Source organism: Kwoniella shandongensis, chromosome 1 (assembly GCF_008629635.2).
Source record: "Kwoniella shandongensis chromosome 1, complete sequence".
NCBI lineage: Eukaryota > Fungi > Basidiomycota > Tremellomycetes > Tremellales > Cryptococcaceae > Kwoniella > Kwoniella shandongensis.
In genome coordinates, this window is record NC_089287.1 from 986,960 (window position 1) to 1,007,043 (window position 20,084).

General features: G+C 51.2%; 8 protein-coding genes across 8 annotated transcripts; 3 read left to right on the top strand and 5 right to left on the bottom strand.

The window, feature by feature from the left end:
* Positions 1 to 278: 278 nt before the first annotated feature.
* CI109_100340 (uncharacterized protein) lies at positions 279 to 3,735 on the bottom strand (the record flags this gene model as incomplete). The annotated part of the gene is made up of 15 exons (XM_032002995.1): positions 279 to 300; positions 366 to 478; positions 535 to 779; positions 839 to 928; positions 980 to 1,625; positions 1,678 to 1,968; positions 2,033 to 2,317; positions 2,389 to 2,631; positions 2,688 to 2,768; positions 2,823 to 2,909; positions 2,972 to 3,098; positions 3,163 to 3,306; positions 3,362 to 3,463; positions 3,522 to 3,605; positions 3,656 to 3,735. The coding sequence occupies 15 exons, from the start codon at positions 3,733 to 3,735 to the stop codon at positions 279 to 281; spliced, it is 2,640 nt and encodes an 879-aa protein (XP_031862802.1).
* A 300-nt stretch (positions 3,736 to 4,035) lies between these two features.
* On the top strand, positions 4,036 to 7,276 carry CI109_100341 (uncharacterized protein; the record flags this gene model as incomplete). Its single annotated transcript, XM_032002994.1, has 9 exons — positions 4,036 to 4,227; positions 4,287 to 4,367; positions 4,424 to 4,816; positions 4,873 to 4,938; positions 4,997 to 5,875; positions 5,934 to 6,332; positions 6,385 to 6,759; positions 6,814 to 7,181; positions 7,240 to 7,276. The coding sequence occupies 9 exons, from the start codon at positions 4,036 to 4,038 to the stop codon at positions 7,274 to 7,276; spliced, it is 2,790 nt and encodes a 929-aa protein (XP_031862801.1).
* Positions 7,277 to 7,375: 99 nt separating this feature from the next.
* Positions 7,376 to 9,664, bottom strand: CI109_100342 (uncharacterized protein; the record flags this gene model as incomplete). Its single annotated transcript, XM_032002993.1, has 1 exon — positions 7,376 to 9,664. One exon carries the CDS (start codon positions 9,662 to 9,664, stop codon positions 7,376 to 7,378), a length of 2,289 nt encoding a protein of 762 aa, XP_031862800.1.
* A 305-nt stretch (positions 9,665 to 9,969) lies between these two features.
* Positions 9,970 to 11,514, bottom strand: CI109_100343 (uncharacterized protein; the record flags this gene model as incomplete). Its single annotated transcript, XM_032002992.1, has 11 exons — positions 9,970 to 9,981; positions 10,041 to 10,068; positions 10,122 to 10,287; positions 10,340 to 10,408; positions 10,456 to 10,555; positions 10,605 to 10,685; positions 10,736 to 10,821; positions 10,873 to 11,140; positions 11,188 to 11,240; positions 11,290 to 11,331; positions 11,388 to 11,514. The coding sequence occupies 11 exons, from the start codon at positions 11,512 to 11,514 to the stop codon at positions 9,970 to 9,972; spliced, it is 1,032 nt and encodes a 343-aa protein (XP_031862799.1).
* Positions 11,515 to 12,451: 937 nt separating this feature from the next.
* On the top strand, positions 12,452 to 16,661 carry CI109_100344 (uncharacterized protein; the record flags this gene model as incomplete). Its single annotated transcript, XM_065966757.1, has 5 exons — positions 12,452 to 12,658; positions 12,707 to 13,510; positions 13,589 to 15,686; positions 15,911 to 16,197; positions 16,275 to 16,661. 5 exons carry the CDS (start codon positions 12,452 to 12,454, stop codon positions 16,659 to 16,661), a joined length of 3,783 nt encoding a protein of 1,260 aa, XP_065822829.1.
* Positions 16,662 to 16,839: 178 nt separating this feature from the next.
* Positions 16,840 to 18,078, bottom strand: CI109_100345 (uncharacterized protein; the record flags this gene model as incomplete). Its single annotated transcript, XM_032002990.1, has 5 exons — positions 16,840 to 17,607; positions 17,704 to 17,770; positions 17,836 to 17,872; positions 17,932 to 18,014; positions 18,065 to 18,078. 5 exons carry the CDS (start codon positions 18,076 to 18,078, stop codon positions 16,840 to 16,842), a joined length of 969 nt encoding a protein of 322 aa, XP_031862797.1.
* A 351-nt stretch (positions 18,079 to 18,429) lies between these two features.
* Positions 18,430 to 19,002, top strand: CI109_100346 (uncharacterized protein; the record flags this gene model as incomplete). The annotated part of the gene is made up of 5 exons (XM_032002989.1): positions 18,430 to 18,451; positions 18,522 to 18,637; positions 18,715 to 18,735; positions 18,785 to 18,884; positions 18,935 to 19,002. 5 exons carry the CDS (start codon positions 18,430 to 18,432, stop codon positions 19,000 to 19,002), a joined length of 327 nt encoding a protein of 108 aa, XP_031862796.1.
* Positions 19,003 to 19,153: 151 nt separating this feature from the next.
* Positions 19,154 to 19,893, bottom strand: CI109_100347 (small nuclear ribonucleoprotein Sm D2; the record flags this gene model as incomplete). The annotated part of the gene is made up of 5 exons (XM_032002988.1): positions 19,154 to 19,293; positions 19,373 to 19,407; positions 19,461 to 19,522; positions 19,605 to 19,818; positions 19,889 to 19,893. 5 exons carry the CDS (start codon positions 19,891 to 19,893, stop codon positions 19,154 to 19,156), a joined length of 456 nt encoding a protein of 151 aa, XP_031862795.1.
* Positions 19,894 to 20,084: the final 191 nt, after the last annotated feature.

Consider the following 20,084-nt stretch of genomic DNA (forward strand, 5'->3'; position numbering starts at 1 on the left):
TGCAATGGATATGCAACAACAACAAACGTTTGATCTTTTCGATTACACTAACAGTGAGCGCCCATCTCCCAACTTTTGGTCGTGCCTGACTCGGCACACACCTCGCTCGGCTGGTCCGACATCTCACAAGTCTGGCAATCAGTCCTGGTGGTAATACCACCGTCCGCACTCCGAACATGCGATTACAAGGTATACATTCACACATGCAGGGTATATCCTTCTTACTACAGACGTTGTACACACTCCCGGTCCGATTCTCTACGCACATCAACAACACTCTAATCTCGCAAATATTGTGCCCTGCAAAGTAGCCAGTTGTCAGCTTCTGTCTGACATCAATACCAAGTGCTGAGTCTGGCATTCACCAATCATGTATTCTATCAAATACAACGGTCAGATATGATGTATCATTCAATAGCGCTTCGAATTGCTTGATCGCATCCTCTTCTGACAAGTCCAACATAAACTTTTCTTGAACCTGACCAGACGCATATATCAGTCAACCAATTCTTTGCCCAAGCATTCCCGACTTACCTTCCAAACAGCCTTATCCGGTTCTAGTTGTATATCTTGAATGCCCGCATCTACCATCAAAGCCACCAGGTTCAAGATAAGGTTGGCATTCTTCCTCAATCCAATGAAAGCCGTATAACATAAACTTTGGAATCGAGCGTAGTGAGCTGATCCCGTACCGCCCATCGCGTCGACCATTTCTTTGCACACTTTGACAGGCGGTGGATATGGTTTCGGATCTCTGCCGAGTATGTAGCCGAAGTCGACTGCGAGTGTAAGGAGTTAGTTTCGAAGCATTGCTGAGCCTGGTGCCAGGGCTACTTACCGTGGAAGAAATGCCCATCAGGCGCAAGCATAAGATTGTCGAGATGTCGGTCTCCAACTCCGAGGACATAGGTAAGGACCGAATATCCCGCTATCATTGATGTTTAGCATACTCCCGTCCGCGGTGAACAGGTGCACTCACCACAGCTTCGGACAAACGTGTCCATCACCCCAGCCTCGATTCCGTACGATCCCAAAGCTCCATCATCCGCATGATCCAGCCTCAGATAAGCCTGCAAACTGCCGTACTCTGCTATGATGGCCGCCAGACTTTTGCTTGGCACATACTGCACCATACCTTCGGTTGTTGATGTCGCTAGAACGCTGTATGGACTAAGTCTCAAGTCGAGGTTCTCCTTACGTAGTAATCGGTCCATGAGGATGAACAGTTGAATGACCAATTGGTCCTGTCGAAGATCGTCTCCGTTCTTGAAGATGATAGGATAGTCTGGAGTGATACTGACAACTGCTTCGGGGTCGTCTTCCGAAATCTTAGCGGAATCGGTCGTCTCGAACCATATGAGCAACGGAAGGAGGTTGGATTTGAAGACGGACGACTTCTCCGCAGTGATTGATGACACTGCTATTCGAGCGTTGATGGGAAGCGGTAATGGCGTGGGAAGAGGTGCAAGACCATGTTTCGAATCGCCGAGGTATGACTTGAGCTTTTCGATCTTTTTGGAACGAGAGTCTTTCGATGCCCGAATTTCCTTTGCTCGAGCAGACAGCGTTTCAACAAGTTCGCCCTGTCTTCGTAGAATGTCTCTTTGGGCCGCTCCCTCAGGTGTCTGCAGTACATCCATCAGCATTAGATCAACTTTACTACAAGTGTGTGCTCACCTCTGAAAGTCGCTTCATGAATCGGAAAGCGACTTTGGCATACATCTTCCCGACGAGTTGTCGGTTATCGCACTCGATCATAAGGTACCAATGGAAGCTAGTACCTAGTACCGGATTCGCAACGCTTCGGTCGATCAGGAACTGTGACAGGCCGCTATCTTCTTCATCGACTTTGGCAGCTGCTATGTCCCGTTTGCGCAGGGTTCTGCTTGACCGTAATGAATCGCTCATATTAGGGGCAGACTCGAATTTGAGAGCTTGGACCAGTTGGAGAAGGTAGAGTAGTAGCTCCTACATAAGGATTGAGCGCACGTCAGGTACACAGCTGAAAGAAAGATAGTGTGAGGTGACTGACCTCGTCGTCCGCCCGTTCCAACCTCTTCACAGCAAACGCTCTTACTCTCCTATCGGTGAATCCAGGACCGAGCAGTTCCAGCGCATCATCCATCCCAACTTCTTGTCCCCACAGCGGCAAGAGTTTCTCTACCGCTTGTTTCGCTTCCACCGGATCAGACCATGTGACGCACTTGAGGAATTTGGTAAGTGAGCGAGGCGATCGAAATAGGGAGAAACGGAATTTCCAAAGCAGATCTTTGTCAAGTGCAGTGAGTGACGCGGTTGGAGGTAGCCGGAATATTTCCTATTAATGTGATATCAGTCGTCTGCTCTGTACTTTGATTTCCACAGCTTGGAGAGCACCAATGTGCTCACGTTGAGACGATCTCTGTCAGCCGGACCAGGTTTGAGATCCCGACCTTGATCTCCCAAACGTTGACTACGGAGCAGCTTCCTGTGTTTGGTCTCGACTGGGTTCTCACGCCACGCGTCAGGATCATATGTACGCCATAGATGTGGATCTGTCGATAGGAGGTCAGGTGGGAGAGCGGATATCGGTTGTTGATTTTGTGAAGGTGGATGGACGACAGGAGCTGGAGGAAGGGGTATCGAGCTCTCCTGTATGTCCGTTCTTTGTTAGCAGATACCCGGTTGACGTATAGACGGTCGCTCACCTGCTCGGAGAAGACGACGGGGAAGTCGAACTTAGGCAAGTCAATATATAGATACAGTTTGTCGGATTTGCTCGCTTCCGCCTGTTCTATTCTATCAGGCGATGCCGATACATGCATCAACTCAGCTCGACTTACCGCATGGACCTTTTCTATCTGTCTGAATGCTAATCTGTCCAGCCAATCTATCTTTGTGATGTCTCCCCGATCGAATTCCTTGACCAGCTGTGTTCAGTGTATCCGTCAGCTTTCAGTGCAGCCGAGTGATCCGTTTCCTGAAGACATACCCTCTCGAGGCGACCCATTTCATCCTCTTCTTCTCCGGGGAGTTCACAAGGTGTAGTCGTATTCGGTTTCGGATCCGCTTCCACTCCTCTGTGAACATATAATCGCTGCTGACCCCGTCTCAATGTCCTATGTTGGAAGTTTACACCTCAGTAAGGGAAGGAGGAAGGGGAAAGAAGAAGACAGCACATACCGCTTCGAGGTAAAGAGGCTCATCGTTGTGCCTCCTACAGGTACAGCCTTTCCAGCGCCTCGTACGTCCCATATTGTGAATGTGATTTGCGATGTCAGGAGAAGCGAAGGATATGTGATAGGCAGAATGATTGTGTAATTCCAGCTACGTTGATTCACATGATCAGCATCACACGAATCTCATTCACACAAGAACGCACGTATATCCTCTTGGAAAGTCTTTCCACGCTGTCCGATAAGGCAGAGTGTATTCTTTTCCGTCTGCCCAGAGCTGACATGTTACATACAAATCAGACACCCCTCTGTAGTCAGAGTTGATCAGCTATTCCATTCCATGCGAGGAGGTACCAAATGGCTCACTCTTGCAAACCGGCATGCCGAAGCTCGGGCTGCTTCAGCGTATCAGTATAACTCTTTTTAGGGATATTACCCTCGAGCGAGGTGCTAAGCCAGACATCAGCTCCTCTTCCTCGCCAAATGTCAACTCAGCTTACATCTTCAACGTAACGTGCGATTTGAGATCACATAGCCGTGCGAAGGAGTAATCCTTATCGCGCGATGGATCGGTCTGCATCGCTTCGACTCGCTCTCAAGGGCGTATATCAGTCTTGGTGATCTACTAGCATCCAATTCGCTTTCGAGTCGGGTTGATCGAATCATGCATCAGAGAGGAAAGGCTACAGCTTGTCAACATGACCTGGATGTTATCATTGAGCGGTGGTGGCAACCGGTAATCAGGTACGGATCGTTCGGAGATTGATGGCTAGTCCGCTTCAAAAGTTGCTTTCACCCGTCTCTTTGGTCAAAATACTACTTGGTCTCTTATTTTATCATCTTCACTTCAGTAGAGCTACTAAGCATACGCCAACCGAAAATGGCCCCATCACAGCTGTCTCAGCTGAAATCCGCACTCAACTCTGCTGGGTTGAGTCGAACCAACCACTCCAAGAAAGAGAAGAAAGCTTACAAGAAGGGAGGTGCGAGGGAGACCGACCGAGCTAAGAAGTTGGACAAGCTCGAGGAGATCAGGAGGAACCTCAACAAATTTGATGAGCGGGAGACCAAGGTGAGCTATGATCAGTTTTTCTACAGGCTAGATTGCTGACGAAATTGGATGATTTGCAGGTTAAGCACGATGTTGGAGGACGTAATCTGAAAGGTGTTATTGGCAGACCTAGTGCGAGCAAGCAAGCGGGTCTCGAGCAGGTAAGTGGATGCCCTATCACAGAAGAATACATACACTAACGCTTCTCACGATGCAGCGGAAGAAAACTCTCCTGCCCGAGCATCAGCTCCGTGATCATACTGGTACTTTCCGAGATCGACGATTCGGTGAAGCCGACCCCACTCTCTCCATCGAAGACCGTATGCTAGAGCGATACACCCGAGAAAGACAACGAGGTCAAGGAAAAAAGGGTCTATTCAACATCGAGGATGAGGGTGAAACACTTGATATCTTTGACGACGGATTCGCCATGGGTGGATTGACACATGGTGGAAGGAGCGTGCTGGACCTTCCAGGAGACGATTTCGAGGCGCAAGGATATGGGGAGCGGGATGACGACGACGATAGAGGGAGGATCGACAAGAGGGTTGTCAGCCGAGGACATTTTGGTGGCTTCAACGGTGAAGAGGAAGAGGACCAGGAAGAATTGGTGTGTGGACTAATCGACCCGACTCTGAGGGTCTACATGCTGACAATCTATTCCAGCCCGAAAAGAAGAAGAGCAAGCAAGAGGTCATGGCGGAAGTCATCGCGAAGAGCAAAGAACACAAGGTTAGTCGTTGCGTTATGAGAATGTAAGAGCTTGGCCAAGCTGACAGAATCGCAACAGTACGAGCGACAACAGCAGAAAGAGCTGGATGACGAGCTGCGAGACGAGCTTGATACAGAGCTGGATGATCTACGAGCGCTTCTAGCAGGAGACGCCCCACGTCGACCGGCTGCTTCCAACTTTGCTAGCACTTCTCGTCAAGCCGCCGCTGCCGCACCTGCTCAAGAAGACGGTGATTACGATCAAATCGTCCGAACGCTGGCTTTCGACTCTCGAGCGAAACCAAAGAACCGAACAAAGACGGAGGAGGAACTTGCTCTGGAGGAGAAGGAAAAGTTGGAGAAGGCCGAAGCGAAGAGAATACGAAGGATGAGAGGAGACAGTGTCAGTGATGATGAGGACGGAGAAGTGTCAAGGAAGAGGAGAAAAATGGACGCCAAGAAACCCGATGCGGATGATTTGGACGACGATTTTGTGGAGGATGAGGACGAGCTGCTTGGACCGGGTCTGACAAGAGAGGGTATCGAAGCCATGGCTTTGCCTGAGGATGAGGATGCCGAGTCTGGTGAGGAGGATGAGGACGAAGATGAGGAAGAGGGAAGTGATGACGAGGACGAAGCCGACGAGGAGGAGGATGAGGAGGAGGAGGACGACAGCGAAGCGGAATCCGCAATGGATGATTTGAACAGCGAAGAAGGGTCAGACGTTGATGGATCCGACGAGGAGCTCGAATCGGTTGTCAAGAGAAGCAAGACCAAGTCTTCCAAAACCGCTGGAAAGGTGAAGGAGATTCCATACACCTTCATTTGTCCCTCGAGTATCGAAGAGTTTGAGGATATCCTCGAGCCTCTAGAAGAGTCGGCCCTGCCGATTGTGGTCCAGCGTATCCGTGCCCTGCACCACCCTAGTTTGGCAGCTGGCAACAAGGAGAAGCTTCAGGTATGTGAAAATAGACTCAGTATCTCCATCTAAGCTGACTTTATCCTCCGCAAAATAGGACTTCCTCGGCGTTTTGATCGATTACATCCTCATCCTATCCTCTCAAAGATCGCCTCCATTCGACCTTGTCTCAAGTCTCGTTCCCCACGTCATCGCACTCGTCAAGCTCAATCCGGTCACAGCGGCTGGACACTTTGTCGAAAAGCTCAAGCTCATGCAAAAGAACCTCGCTCGAGGTCTTGCGAGAGGACCTTCCAGGCCGGACTCGAAGACGTTCCCAGGGTGTCCAGAGTTGGTCCTTCTCAGACTGGTGGGGACTGTCTGGTCGACCAGTGATTTCTCCCATCCGGTGGTGGCGCCAGCTGTGCTATTGATGGGACAGTATCTGGGACAGAGCAGGGTGAGGTCCGTAGCGGACTTGGCATCGGGCTTGTTCCTCGGTTCGCTTTTGGCGCAGGTAAGTAGTGATTAAAAGGCGCGTCGTATCAAAGCTGACAAGAGCTGCATAGTATGAGTCTTTGTCTAAGCGACTGCTGCCAGAGGCTGTCAACTTTGTCGCCTCGACTATCCTCACACTGCTTCCTCGACGAAAAGGCTTTGAACAAAACTCGACATATCCCGACGTCAAAGCAGCCGGGATAGACCTCTTCGTATCCCCTACTGCGGCCGCAGTTCCTTCAGAGACGACCAATCTTGCTGCGGCGATCAACGCGAAGTCTGACGATGTCGAGCAACAAAAAGTCAACCTCCTTGCTGTAGCGTTCCGCTTGACCGAAACGTTCGCGACGATGTTTGCGTCCTCGGAGGCTTTCATCGAGTTGATGCAACCTGTCGCCAAGGTGGTGGAAGGGTCACGAGTCGCGAAGCTGTCTCCGGAACTCAAGGTGAGCCAGCGTTTCTACTAAATGACACCCAAAAGCTGATCCCAATCTGTACAGGCCATCCACACCAAAGCCTTCACGACCCTGACGCGAATGCTCACTCACGCTCGAAAGTCGAGACAACCACTCACTCTTCAAGCCCACAAACCTATCCCTATCGCTTCTTACGCACCTCGATTCGAGGAGAACTTTGCTCCTGACAGACACTACGATCCCGATGTCGAGCGAAACGCGACCAACAAGCTCAAATCTATGTACAAAAAGGAGAGGAAGGGTGCGATCAGGGAATTGCGAAAGGATAACAAGTTCTTGGCTGGTGAGAGAGCTAGGGAACAGGCTGAGAAGGATGCCAAGTATAATCAGAAGATGAAGACGGTGGAGGGTGCGATCCAAGGTGAACGTGCAGAAGAGAAGGCGATGCAGAGGTGAGTTGTGGTGTGGTCTCGTCACGAGATTGAGCAGTACTGACAAAGGTCCAAACAGAGAGAAAGCAAGGGACAAGAGACGAGCTGGTAAATAAGTACTTTTGCGCTCTGTTCAGTTGGACTCTAGCATGGCACGGTATCAATCATTTTATTACAATGGCATCATCCTTTCTATCATGTATACTTTTCTATTCTCACTCGTACAGACTGCCTGAACCGAAAACACCTCTTGCACCAGCAGTCTTCACTCTAGCACGATCGATCACCCTCCTTGTACTCAACAAGTCGTTGTCTCCGCCATCACTCGATGCACTGACATTCCCACAAGAACATCCACAAGATGTACATGTCACACCACCTGCTGATCGTCTCGCGCCCGCGTTAGCAGACTTTGTCGCTCTCGTTTCGTCCAGTTCATCTCGTAATTCACGAAGTTGCGCTTCCAGCTCGAATAGTTGTAATTTCCAACCCTTTCTTGCATTTCGAAGAATCTGCTCTACTACGTCTGTACTGATGGTGGCGGCGTGACCTCCTTCGGGCAGCAGATCAGGTATCGTCCCGGCGTCGAGATCATACAGAGTGGATCTCATTCGCACAGCGGGATCCGTCCCGTCGATCGAGGAAGATGATGTCGATGACGAAGTGGGAGCGTGTCGGAGTGGAGTCGAACCACATACGTCGCCATTGCCTGGGCCTGTTCTGCTTTTCGATGTGGTGGATCTCGGACTTGAATGGGTGAGATAGTCGATCGGTAAACCACGTGTGAATGTCATACTGATCGGACGTAATTCGAGTTGAGGTTTCAACACACTACTGATATGACTCGTTGTCTCCGTGACTAAATCATCTTGAACCGAAGCGGACTGTGTCGGCGTGTGTACATCTTTGGTCCGATTGTTGAAACTTTTTCCACTCTGTCGTGTAGACGGTCGACCTTTCTTACCACCAGGCGTTGCAGACGTATTTTGGTGCACCACAGTTGTGGAGGACTGAGGAGGAACAGGTGGATATGCCCCACCACTCGCTTTGTTGAATAACTTCATCAAACCCGATTTTTTCGTTCGGATCCGATTAGTCGTAGTTGGAGGTGATGGAAGTGGCGTTGGAACCGGTCCTTCCGACCCACTGGCAGGAGGGAAGGTACTGTAAGTGGTATTTGGTCGACTGTGAGACGACATTTCAAGTCGCTGTAGTGCGATCTCGAGGGGTACCACTTCGGTTTGTGGCTGTCGTTCAGGAGCGATTGAAGAAGACTCTGCGGAAACACCGAGACGGGCAGCATTTCTCTTTCTTTCTCTTTCTTGGGCAACTTCTAGGGTTATCAATCCGAATCCCGGTGAACCAGAAGACAATAATGGTCGATCAGAGGCTTTGAACCCATTCCCTCCTAGAGCGGGACTGAGCGCTAGGGTGTTGGATCGTAAGTTCTGTTCGATCACCTTGGATAGCAGAAGTTTCGTGTGGTTGTCGTGTATCGGTTGAACGGGAACACGCGTATGTGCTTTTGGCGTCGTGGTCGGTGGAAAGTGGGAGTGTGAGTGAGTCAATTGATCTACCATCGTTGTCGAGAAGTCATGCCGATGAGTTGTCGTCACGCTCTTCCTGACCTTGCTGGTGGCCATGATCAAAGTGGGCGATCCTAATCCTGTGAAAGAGGTATCACTAGCACCTTGTCTCAATTTCGGCGTGATTGGATCAGTTCTCTCGTCCGAACTCGCCGTGCTTGTCGTGTTGTTTGAAGCCAGACTCAAGCCGGAAGCAGAAGGTAAAAGGTGTTTCGGTCCGCCAGACGTCGTATTATTGCCTGACACACCTAGGATATGCGCCAGACCTCTTCGAGTCGACGAGGTGTCCATCGTTCCTCCAGGCGAAAACGTGTCGGACACCGTATTGATGCTGGAGCTCGTCGAGGCATCGCGTGTTCGACTTCGAGTCAACGTAGCCGCACTGATCATCCGAGTCGCATGTCTGAATCCGCTGAACATCTCAGACGATGGAGGGTGGTGAGCATCACGCCCGTATATGATATTGCCGGATGGGACTGGCTCCAATGTCCAATCTTCTTCCCAGGGTGTTTCGGTGTATTTCCTTAATTTCGGTCCACCCACCATCGACATCCTTCTAGGATCCTCTTCTTCCTCCTCTAGCGCTACTTCCTCCCCGTCGTCTGCCTCTTCCTCACTGGACAGGTCGGATTCGGATAACACTCGGAACCGACGAGAGGCTCGAACAATCATGTGCGAACGAGGCGAATGACCTACGCGAGAGTAGAGAGAGGGTGAGGATGTGGTCGGCGAGACATCGCACATCCCCATCCCTCGAGGCGGAGGAAGGGGTGGAGGTGGTGAAGACACGTCGATTAGTGTGTGAGTTGTCTGTGAGAAGGGTATGGATGAGGTAGCAAGAGCTCGTGATTGGATCAAGTTGGGTAGCGTAGGGGAATAGGGGGTTTGCGTGTGGGCATAAGTATGATGGTACGACATGATATGGGCGTGTCCTGCACGGGGTATAGAAACTGATAGAGAGGTTGCGGAGGGAGAGAAGCTGTGTATCAACTTATTAGTAGAACGCCTAGGATGTTGTTTTTTGGGCTATCGAGGCAGAAAAAAACTAGTCAGCCTGCTGGTCCAGTCACATCCCGCGAAGGTAAACATTAGTCACGGTCGAAATCAAAATCAGCCAAGCCGGTTTGTACCGCTAATTGCGAGATGTTTACCGCAGGGTGTGCATATAGATGATCAGGGTATGCGTAAGGCTGAAAGTCCAATGTAAAGATTTAAGCAATATTCTAGTTGGCGGGCTGTAAGTGACAAAACGTCAGTATGTGTGCTGTGGTGGTCGACTGACACGGAGACGTACTTTTCGGGCGATCCACAAGGCCATGGGGCTGAGTATGGTATGTTAGCGATACACCCACACCTAATTCAACGAATCACTCACGTGAAAAGCTTTGTCTGACCACCGGCAACGAGGGCCTTGGCGGCAACGATCAAGCTCTCTCCGACACTGTAGGTACCCTTGGGGACGAGGCCAACCTTCTCCATAGCCCAGACTGCGTTCTGGGTGATGGTGTATCCCATCTTGCTCGTTCTCCAGCAGGTGAACACTAGGGGGAGGATTGTCAGGCGGGCAGTCGGGGATTGATGACATAGACTCACTGTCACCGAAGGTCTGGGCCTTCCAAACGTCACCCTCGAGAGGGTAGTACCAAGGGATAGCGTCGGGTCCTGTGCAAGGGTTAGAACGTAGTATGCAAATTTGAAGTATCACTTACGATCAGCGAGATCCTCCTCGAACTCGAGCTCGAAACCAACGCTCTTCAAGGCGTCTCTGGCAGCCTTGATCGATCGCATCTCGGCGATACCGTCACCGACCTGGAGCACAGTCAGTGGTTGAACTGGGCCATGGAGAAACGGAACACACCTCGATACCGTGGGCAATCTCCTTGTGCTTGGGGTTCGAAGGGTCCCAGTCGTCGGTCATACACCACTCGTAAACACCGAACTGGGCTGCGTCAGCGCGACTTAAAACGTACCAAGGAAGACAACACTCACGACACCACCTGGCTTCAAGCACTTGAAGATCTCGCCGTAGATGCCCTCGAAGCTGGGAGCGTGGCAAGTAGCCTCGATAGCGTAGACTGCACCATGTCAGTCACAATGTTTGTCTGGGGTTGTGAAGGTTCACTCACTAGCATCGAAAGAGTTCTCGCCGAATTGCTCGCTCAACTTCATAAAGTCACCCTTCTGGAAGGTCAATCTGTCGGACAATCCGTACTTCTTTGCTCGGGCAGTAGCTCTTTGCAATTGGAAGTCGTTGTTGTTGATACCGACGATAGTCGCGTCGGTGAAACGGGCGATCTCTCGAGCGGGACCACCGACACCACAACCGACATCGAGGACTCGCATACCGGGCTTGATGTTCATCATGGCAGCGAGGTAGTGCTCATGTCGAGCGAGCTGTGCGGGGTCAGAACGAGAACGAGACGAGCAGAGAAGGTACTCACAGCTTGGAGGAAAGCCTCGCCCTTGTAGAATCGACAAAAGTGGAATGACTCGGCTGAGGAATGAGTCAGTTCAGGTCCAGCGCAAAGATACTATCGACTCACCCCATCCGTACTCGTAAAGCTCAGTTGCACCGTCGTAGTAACCTATAGAGATGATCTATCAATTTTGCCCTGAAGTGCAGGATGTTAGAGCGACCCACCGTTGACGACATCGGTGTACTGGTCCAACCTGTTTGCTCGGTGGGTGTCGTTGTCATCGGCAGACTTCTTCTCCCAGAACTTGTTGTAGTTGGACACACGGTCAGCAGAACGGGTTTCGGCGGGCATCTGTTGGGGGGACGGGGTGAGCTTAGCTTGTTCAAGTATAACAAAGACGTTTGTGACTCACTTTCACTGGCTGTTGAGAGCGGTGGTAAGTATTGTTGAAGAGGGGGAAATGAGGGGAAGGTAACTAGAGAGTGTGAATATATGTATGGTCTACAAGGATAAGATAAAGTGCATTCATCGAACGATGCCCCGGCGCGCGCTTTCGACTTTTCTCTGTGTTTGGGCCTGAAAAAGGAAAAACAGCCACATTTCTGGTGGGTGGACCCTGAATCCACATGCATCGTACCATCCCCAGTTGTACCACCACATCGCATCATCACCATGACTCATGCAACAAGGGTAGTCCACTTGTCAAAGATGTATTGTATCAATATCGACCTATCGTTGTCTACGCTGGGCGCCGGTGGGCCCCATCGTCCCATGCATGCTCGAATGTGAATTTGACTCTAGCGTTTTCGACTTGAGAATGGTCTATACGTCCAACCCCTCGGCCGTGAAGATTGTAGTACACACGTGAACCCAAAATCAGAGTCCATTCGTTTTAACACCGGCGAGAAAGAGTCGACTTCAGTTGTTCATTATCATTAGTCACGCTGTGGCCCCGAGACTCTGCATAGTTCTCAGATGCCGTACGGCGAACAAGAGCACAGTAGTGTATACTCCGTATTGGGTTGCCGTGTGCCACAGATGCGATTTGTTGGAATCGATTTTTTTATGAATCGAGGTAACACGCGGCGGGCGCGGGCGGCGGCGGCGGCATACGGTTATTTCGTACTACTACTACCAACTCTCTAACAGCCAAAGATACCTCACTCTCGATCTCCATTCCCATCTCCTCCTGTTACTCACCAACAAAACTCCACATTACACTACATTGTAACTTCGCGCAACACATGAGGAGCAGGCAGACTCATTCCTCAACAAAATCGATGTCCTGATGGCGTCGCCTTCAGAATCATCCACCAGACCGTTGTCCATCTCCACCTCCATCTCCGACACCTCTCTCGATGACCGAAGACCGTTGTCATCCATAATCGCGGTACCAGACAGCTGGAACAACAGCTTGGCAAATTCGACGAGTGGTAGCTTGAGGTCAAGCATGGATGAGAGCTCTTATAGGGTTCCGGTAGAACCGCCAATGCCTGTGAGTTTGTGTGCATGTGTAGGTGTATCCATGCTAATTTCGTATCAGATATCGGCTTCATCGTCATCATCCTCCTCTCAACCGATATTCAACTGGCCAACTTCGCAATCTTCCAATGCCTATTCCCATCCTACACGTCGAGACCCCTTTGACTCTTCGGACTTATTCGACCCATTGAGCTCCAGTTCGGAAGATGATCGCAAAGCGCCAATGGATACCGCCCGTGTCGTTCACCATCGCTCGGTCACTGACCCTCTTGTCAACGATGGTCAACCAATAGATCCTGAATTCTCAGGAGCGGGGCCGCCGGTAGATGGATACAATTTCGAACAACCACCCAGCTTCACCAGGACGTTTTCCTCACCACTGCCTCATCGAGTAGGATCCCTACGTCACCCCCTTTCGCCCGTCTACGACCCTCTTGGCTCCGGTCATGCTCCCATCGTCGTACCGACAGATCCAGCAACTGCAAAGCTACCACCCACTCCACTTCACGTCATCTCCCTTGAGCTCGCCGACTCGTTACAATCAGCCATCCAAACGCTGCTCCATCTTTCGCCTCCCCATCTTCTTGATAATGCCAAGGAGCAATATTCCGGATGCACAGTACAGGTCCCGGCAACCTCACTCTCTGCAATCCTCACCTCCATGCGGAGTCTCAATTTCTTATCCGCTCATGCTGAGCAATTAGCGGAAGGGTCTCGAGATGAATTATTGCCGGGAGCCAAACGGGAGGATTTCGATATCGGAGAGTTGTTGCAGAATGTCGCGGATATGTTGAGTGGACAGGCGTCTCAGAAGAATGTCGATTTCGTGTTGTTCCATGGGGACGTAGGAATCAAGCATGTTAGTGTCAGTGGAGATGGTGAAGGATTGAGCTACGCTCTGAGTCATGTGAGTTGCTGCGTGACGAACCCCCGCTGACGACAGATTATCCGTCAAATCCTCCTGGTCGCGAATAAGGAAGATACTATCGAGCTTGGCCTTCAGGTCATCCCGCAGAGTCCTTCCATGACACCGAAGATCGGAAGACCCTTGTCAGCTACGGAAATCGACCGACAACGAGGCGACCGCACCAGCATGGGATCTCGGTCAAATTCCCCTGGAAAAACTTCACCATTCCACTCGGGTCAACAAAGCGAAGGTCCGCTCCTCTGTGTATTCGAGATCGTTCACAACATCTTCCAAGCTCCCGGTTCGGCGTCGGTCACCCCGAAAGCCGAGCTCAACCCGTTCACGCGCTTAGCAGAGGAGACGGAAGCGGCAAGACCCAAACTAGATACCTTGCTTTGCAAACGGCTGTTGGAGAGTCAGAACGCGCTTTTGAAGCTGGATGTACAGCCATCATCGCCGCTTGGTTCCGGTATGCCGCGACGAGCTTACGAACTGTCTGTTCTTCTTCCCCGCGGCAAGCCCATTGTCGAGCCCACACAGTTGTCCGTGGAGGAGGAGGCTGTTCGACAGCCTTTTACGTCGGTTCGACTCGCTCGGGAGCCGACTCTGAACGAGCTGTCGGACTTTGCCGAATCCCTTCGTACGAAAAAGGTCTTCATTCATGCCAATCTCAGCAGCGTCTTTGCGAGGCACTTGACTAGCTATCTCGCTGCTTGGGGCATGGACATTTCCCATCTGCCGATTGACGGCGAAGAAGGCGACAAGGTCAAGACTGTGCCTCAAGGCAGACACGATTCAGGGTATGGTGGATCGACGGCTGGATCGACACCTGGCAGTGACGTTCCTACCGCTATGTCGCTCACGTCGTCAGGACGCGATCAAGGCAAGTTCATCATCATCGATGACGATGTAACGGTGTTGCGGAAGGAATTGTTCCGCATACGAGCCGAGCTGCATCCGCTAGCACTCAAGCCAAGATTGAACAAACGACCTTCCATGACAGCCAGGACGAGATCGACACCTCAAGTCAGGCAAATTGCTCCCCGTGCTCAGGGTGCGGTCCTTATTCACTTCACCTCGCTATCGAAATACAATCAAGTGCGCGATGTGGTTTCGAGCTTTGTCGGAGCGCCTTGGTCAACAGGTTCGGGCGCGTATATGCAGCCTGAAGTCATGGTCATTCCCAAACCGGTTGGTCCGAGACGATTCCTCACTGCACTCCACACCGCTATCAATCAACCCATCGTCGACCCGTTCTTCTCTCCCATCGCGACCTCTCCTCGATCCCCTGGCGGAGGTTACTTTGCCGGATCACGAACGCCCTTGGAGAGAGAAAGTGGATTCTTCGACTCTGTCGCGGAGGAATCACCGGAAGAGGCACCGAAACAGGAAGGCTCACAGAAAGCGAGGTCGCCGTTGGGCGAGTACCCGCCGTCAGCCGCTCAAATCGTTCGGACCGAACAAGGGCTTCATCTGTCTCTACCGACGCCTGGCGAGATCGTTGCGACGCCCGCGAGTGAATACTTTTCTTCTGCTGGCAAAACACCCTCTTCGGGACCAGGAGCTTCCGGTGTCGTCATGCAGAGTCCCGATGGTCGTCCTTACGGGATGTTCTTCGAACCCCCCAACAAGTCGGAACGAAGAGGTTCATCACATCGGATACCTTCCGACTCTATACGACGATTACCTCCTTCGAGACGGACCTCTGCGGGCGGAGAAGAAGCAGTAGTGTCTCCTACCATCTCTCCTCAAGCTGCGCGTCGTATCTCCAATCAGTCTGCGACGGCCATTCAGGAAGAACAGCGTCGGGGATCATTCTCTGATCGACCCGGTGCCGCCCGGATCAACTCGCGTAGAAGGACACTGCCTGTATCCGAGGTGCCCATTGTTGCGCAAGGTAGGGATCGATCGGCGACCATTACTGCTGGGTCGAGAAAGGGAACCCCGGCTGGATCACCGACGATTTCCTCCCCCAAGCCGGATCAACCGGTCTTCCATCCGCCTCGTGTGCCCAAGAAGGCGCCTTTGCCAGAGCTCGAGGATGTTAAACGGTTACCCTCCACCAACCCGGTGAAAAAGAAGGCTCCCAAGGATGATGTGGTGGTTCCTCCTATCAACGTGTTGATCGTCGAAGGTGAGTTCATTCATGTGCTGAAGTGTCGCTGACAGGTAGATAACCCTATCAACCAAAATATCTTGAGCATGTTCTTGAGGAAGAAGAAGATCAAGCATCAGTCGGCGAAAGATGGTCTTGAAGCGGTGGAGAAGTGGCGTACTGGAGGCTTCCACTTGATTCTGGTGAGTAATATGATCCCGTCAGCGGCGCTGACCCGTTAAAGATGGATATCCAACTGCCAGTGATGGACGGTATCGAAGCGACGAAAGAGATTCGGCGGATGGAAAGGTTCAACAACATTGGGGTGTTCCCGTCTACGCCCATCTCTGAAGTGCCACGTGGACCCGCTATCGATGCGGTGCCTCCAGCTTCGCCGTTCCGCTCTTCGGTCATCATTGTTGCCCTTACCGCCTCGTCCTTGCAGAGTGATCGAGTGGCTGCTCTTGCAGCGGGCTGTAACGATTTCTTGACCAAGCCGGTATCGTTGAAATGGTTGGACAAGAAGATTGTCGAGTGGGGTTGTATGCAGGTGAGTCTCTCAACTCGGTCGGATTGAGCTGACGGACACAGGCTTTGATCGATTTCGATGGGTGGAGGAGATGGAAGAGTTCCGATCCGAAAGATGTCAACGAAACGAAGAAGGGGTTCACGGTTGGACCCCAACAAGCGGCCAAGACACTGGCGAGCCGATTACGAATCGAAAGGAAAGCAAGTCGTTCTCCTGCACCTGCCTCACCGGAAGTCAAAGTACAAGCTCCCACGCCCGATCCAAGGGAACAACCTTCGCCGTTAGTTTTGCAACCTGTCAGTTCACCCATGACATTGCCGGCTCCTACTGCCGATGCGGCATCTTTGACCTCGATACACGAGGAATCCCCTAGGGATCTGCGTGCGGCGGATGGTTTCTCACCGTCTAAATCGAGTTCGCAAGACTCGAATGCGACTATAGTTCCAGAGGACAAGCCTTTGCCCCCTCTGCCTTCCGATCCATGATATTTTGAATAATCCAGGGAAAATACAATGCAGAGCGATTTTACGTTTTTATGACGAACATACGAAGAAGGGGGGTTTGGATATTTGGGTTGGGTTTATCATCTTTTGTACCATCTATTCGAATCTATTTTGTTGCATCAGTAGCCAATATACATGCATGGCCTGGGTATAGCGAAAATTACAAGCTAAGCTGGAAAGAACCCTCCTTGAAAGAGACTTTGACAGCTTTCAAGATCTCGGCGGTATCGTTCTCCTTGTCCTTTCCTAAGGAATCGACCCATTCACCGAGGGTCATTTCGGCGGTTGATTTCTTCTCCTCGAGTTTGGTGAAACGCTTCTTTAGTCTTTTGATGGTTTTGGAAGACACCGGTTCCGAGGTAGGTACAACGGTGGGTTCCGCCTCGTCCTCACCGTCAAACTTTCTCTTCTTGTTTTGAGGTTCGGTAGTGGGGACAGGTGTTGATTCAGCTTCGTCTGATTTTGGTCTTTTCGAATTGGCTTTCGCTCCAGTTCCACCTTTATCTCCCTTCTTCTTGTTCTTCTTCTTTGCTGCTGCGCCATCACCACCGTTCTCGCTTGTGGGTGGTTGTGATCCTTCCGTGGCTGTTGGTGCGGGAGATGTACCCCATGATCTCATCGGACCATCACTCTGTAGTTTGTTCATTGCTGAAGCGTATGATTTCTCATTCGCATATCCTCCACCGTATCCACCCCCACGTTGTTGTCCACCAGCACCATAACCACCTCTTCCACCTCTTCCTCCACGACCGAAAGATCCACCACCTCGTCCACCCCCTTGGAAAGACTGTTCGGGGAAAGCGAGCTGGTTCAATCTAGATGGGTGAATGGCCGGTGCGGCAGAAGCAGCGGGAGCGGCGCTGGAACTAGGTTCAGGGGATGCGACGGCGACAGCGGGAGAAGGAGCAGCGGAAGGTTGTGCTTGGCCCTGTCCGAGTAAAGTAGTGGTTAGCGCATGCCCAAGTCGCAATGAACCCGTCGTTGATGGGATACAGGTGGATGAAGGGTCACACCGACAACACACCTTCTTGGGGCCTTTGTAAAGCGCTCCTTGGTATTTCTGCTCTTCAGAAACGCAAGATGTGTGACTTCTACGGTGGTAAGAAAGTTGCAATGAGCAGAGGCAGCGGGGAACAACAAGGCGACGGGAACTTACTTGTATTCCGATGGATTTCTGAAAGTGGTAGAGCAGTCTGGGTAGTAACGAGATCAGCTGACGATCTATTCACTCGTAGCTTCGATTCGCACTCACCAAGACAGGTGAAAGATGCGAAACATCTCTGACGATGTTGGTCGAGCTTGGGCTTCTTGACCGTATCAGCGCAACCGTCGCATCTAGCAATAGGGTGTCAGCGATAGCGCCAAGTTCATCTGACCGTACTCACTGGAAGGAAACCATCGTGTCTAGCTTTGTGTAGTATTTATGTATTAGATACGTTACAAAGTGAAAACAGCATCTCAACTTCAGCTTGTACACCAACTTTTGAAAATTCTGATCACGTGAGTATCGACGGGATCAAAAAAGTGTGGTTGATCGCGCCTGCTCATGTTGTACGCGTCCGAGTACAGTCATCCATCACTTGTACATTTCCTCTCTCCTCTTCACACTTGCCTCTGTATACTTTATCTCTCCCATCGTCTCCTCGCTGCAAACCCTCAGCCGGCATACCAAGCATTCGAGCCCTCCTGCACAGATCTAGCCAATCGCTCAAGTCACACATTACACCTCACCACCACCCAATCCTCCACCATGTCCCGTCTCGGTCCAGAACGTGAGTTGGACATCGGCTAACACCACAGCGTGCTTGGGTGGATCCAGCTGACACCAAAATGTTTTGATAGCCCGAATCAACTCCAAATACCTCACTCAACACCGTGGCGAGACTGTCCGACTGACAGCCAAGGTGGCGAGCCTTTCTGGCGATACAGCGATGGTCGAGACTAGCGATGGACAACAGGTGGGTCGAGCTCCGCCATGGCATCTTGTTCAAAGGTACAGAAGATGACCGAGCTGATGTCCTGTTGTACGACGTAGATTGGCGTTCACATTCCTCGAGTAAGCTCATCTTCTACGTAAGGGAGAGCGATGCTGATCGTGTTTATAGGATATGCACATTGCCGATCAGTATGTCGAGATCATCGGGACCGTCAAGGACGATCTGAGCATCAAGGCGCACACTCATATCGGACTAGGTGACAAGCTTGGTGCGATAAACAATGGACAACATTATGACGTTGCTGATCCTCCTTGATAGATCTGAAAGCTGTCGATGCCATTGTCGAGTTCTCACATTCGGGCAAGGGCCAAGGTGTCCTCGCGTAGTCACCGGGGAGTAGTGCAGCGTGAATAAGAAGATTATACCAATATTCCCGTCAACGATACCCAGCAGAAGTAGGAAATACAATGTGACATGCATGTAAATGTAAATCTGAACGGAACGGGATATCCCAAAGTCGAACTTGTGACGTTCTTTTCACTCGTAATTGTGCGGCTCCATGCCAGCGACTCGACGTCCTCTTCTCTCCTCGTCCGTCTCCTCGTCCGTCTCCTCGTCCGTCTCCTCGTCACTTCTTCTCCCCTTGTCTCCTCCCCTCGTCACCTCTTCACTCCGCTCTATATCGATTAAGCAGCGTTACGCAGGACTGGAAGGGGAAAGTCAGTACATGGAAGTGAGTACGCGCAATACACTCACCAAGGATGACAGAATCCCCTCGGAGGAACATTTTTCTACGACATGATCATCAGCTCGTGCTCCCGAACGCTATTCATCCAAAACCCACGAGATAAATCGATCCTTGTTGACAGGCTTCTTTCCCTTTCCTTTCGGTTGTTCTGTCCACATCTGCAAGTCCACCCAGCGATTAATCAGCATGATCACCCCAAGCGACAATCCTCTTCGTTGCATTCCCTGAAACCTCACGCACCTCCTTGACATTCTCCAAAACCATGTTACAATGCCTATCGAACGCTTTCACCCTCGCCAAAAGCTTCTTGTTATTTCTCAACGATATCAACACCTGTGAAGAGTTTCGGACCGATTGTTGGAGGACTGATAAGGGTCCTTGGGAGATTTCGTACTCTTCAAGTTCTCGTATTTGTGCTTCGTCAAGCTCGGTCTTGGGGACGTGGGCGTATTGACTAGATGAGGAGGTGGGAATGGATTGATTAGCTACAGCGTGTCTGGAAAAAGGCGAATACGGTAACTTACGACATGGCGGCGGGTTGGATGGGCGATGGGGGCGAGACGGGGCGTAGATAGTAAGGTCGAGATGAGCTGTAGTGTCAAGTTGTATCTATTGTATTGATGCAACAATCCGACCAACTTCGAGTGATAGCAACGAAGTGCGAGCAAGAGTGAGTGGCGGTGATACTCGGTGATTGGAGTGATGTGGCACATTTGCCAC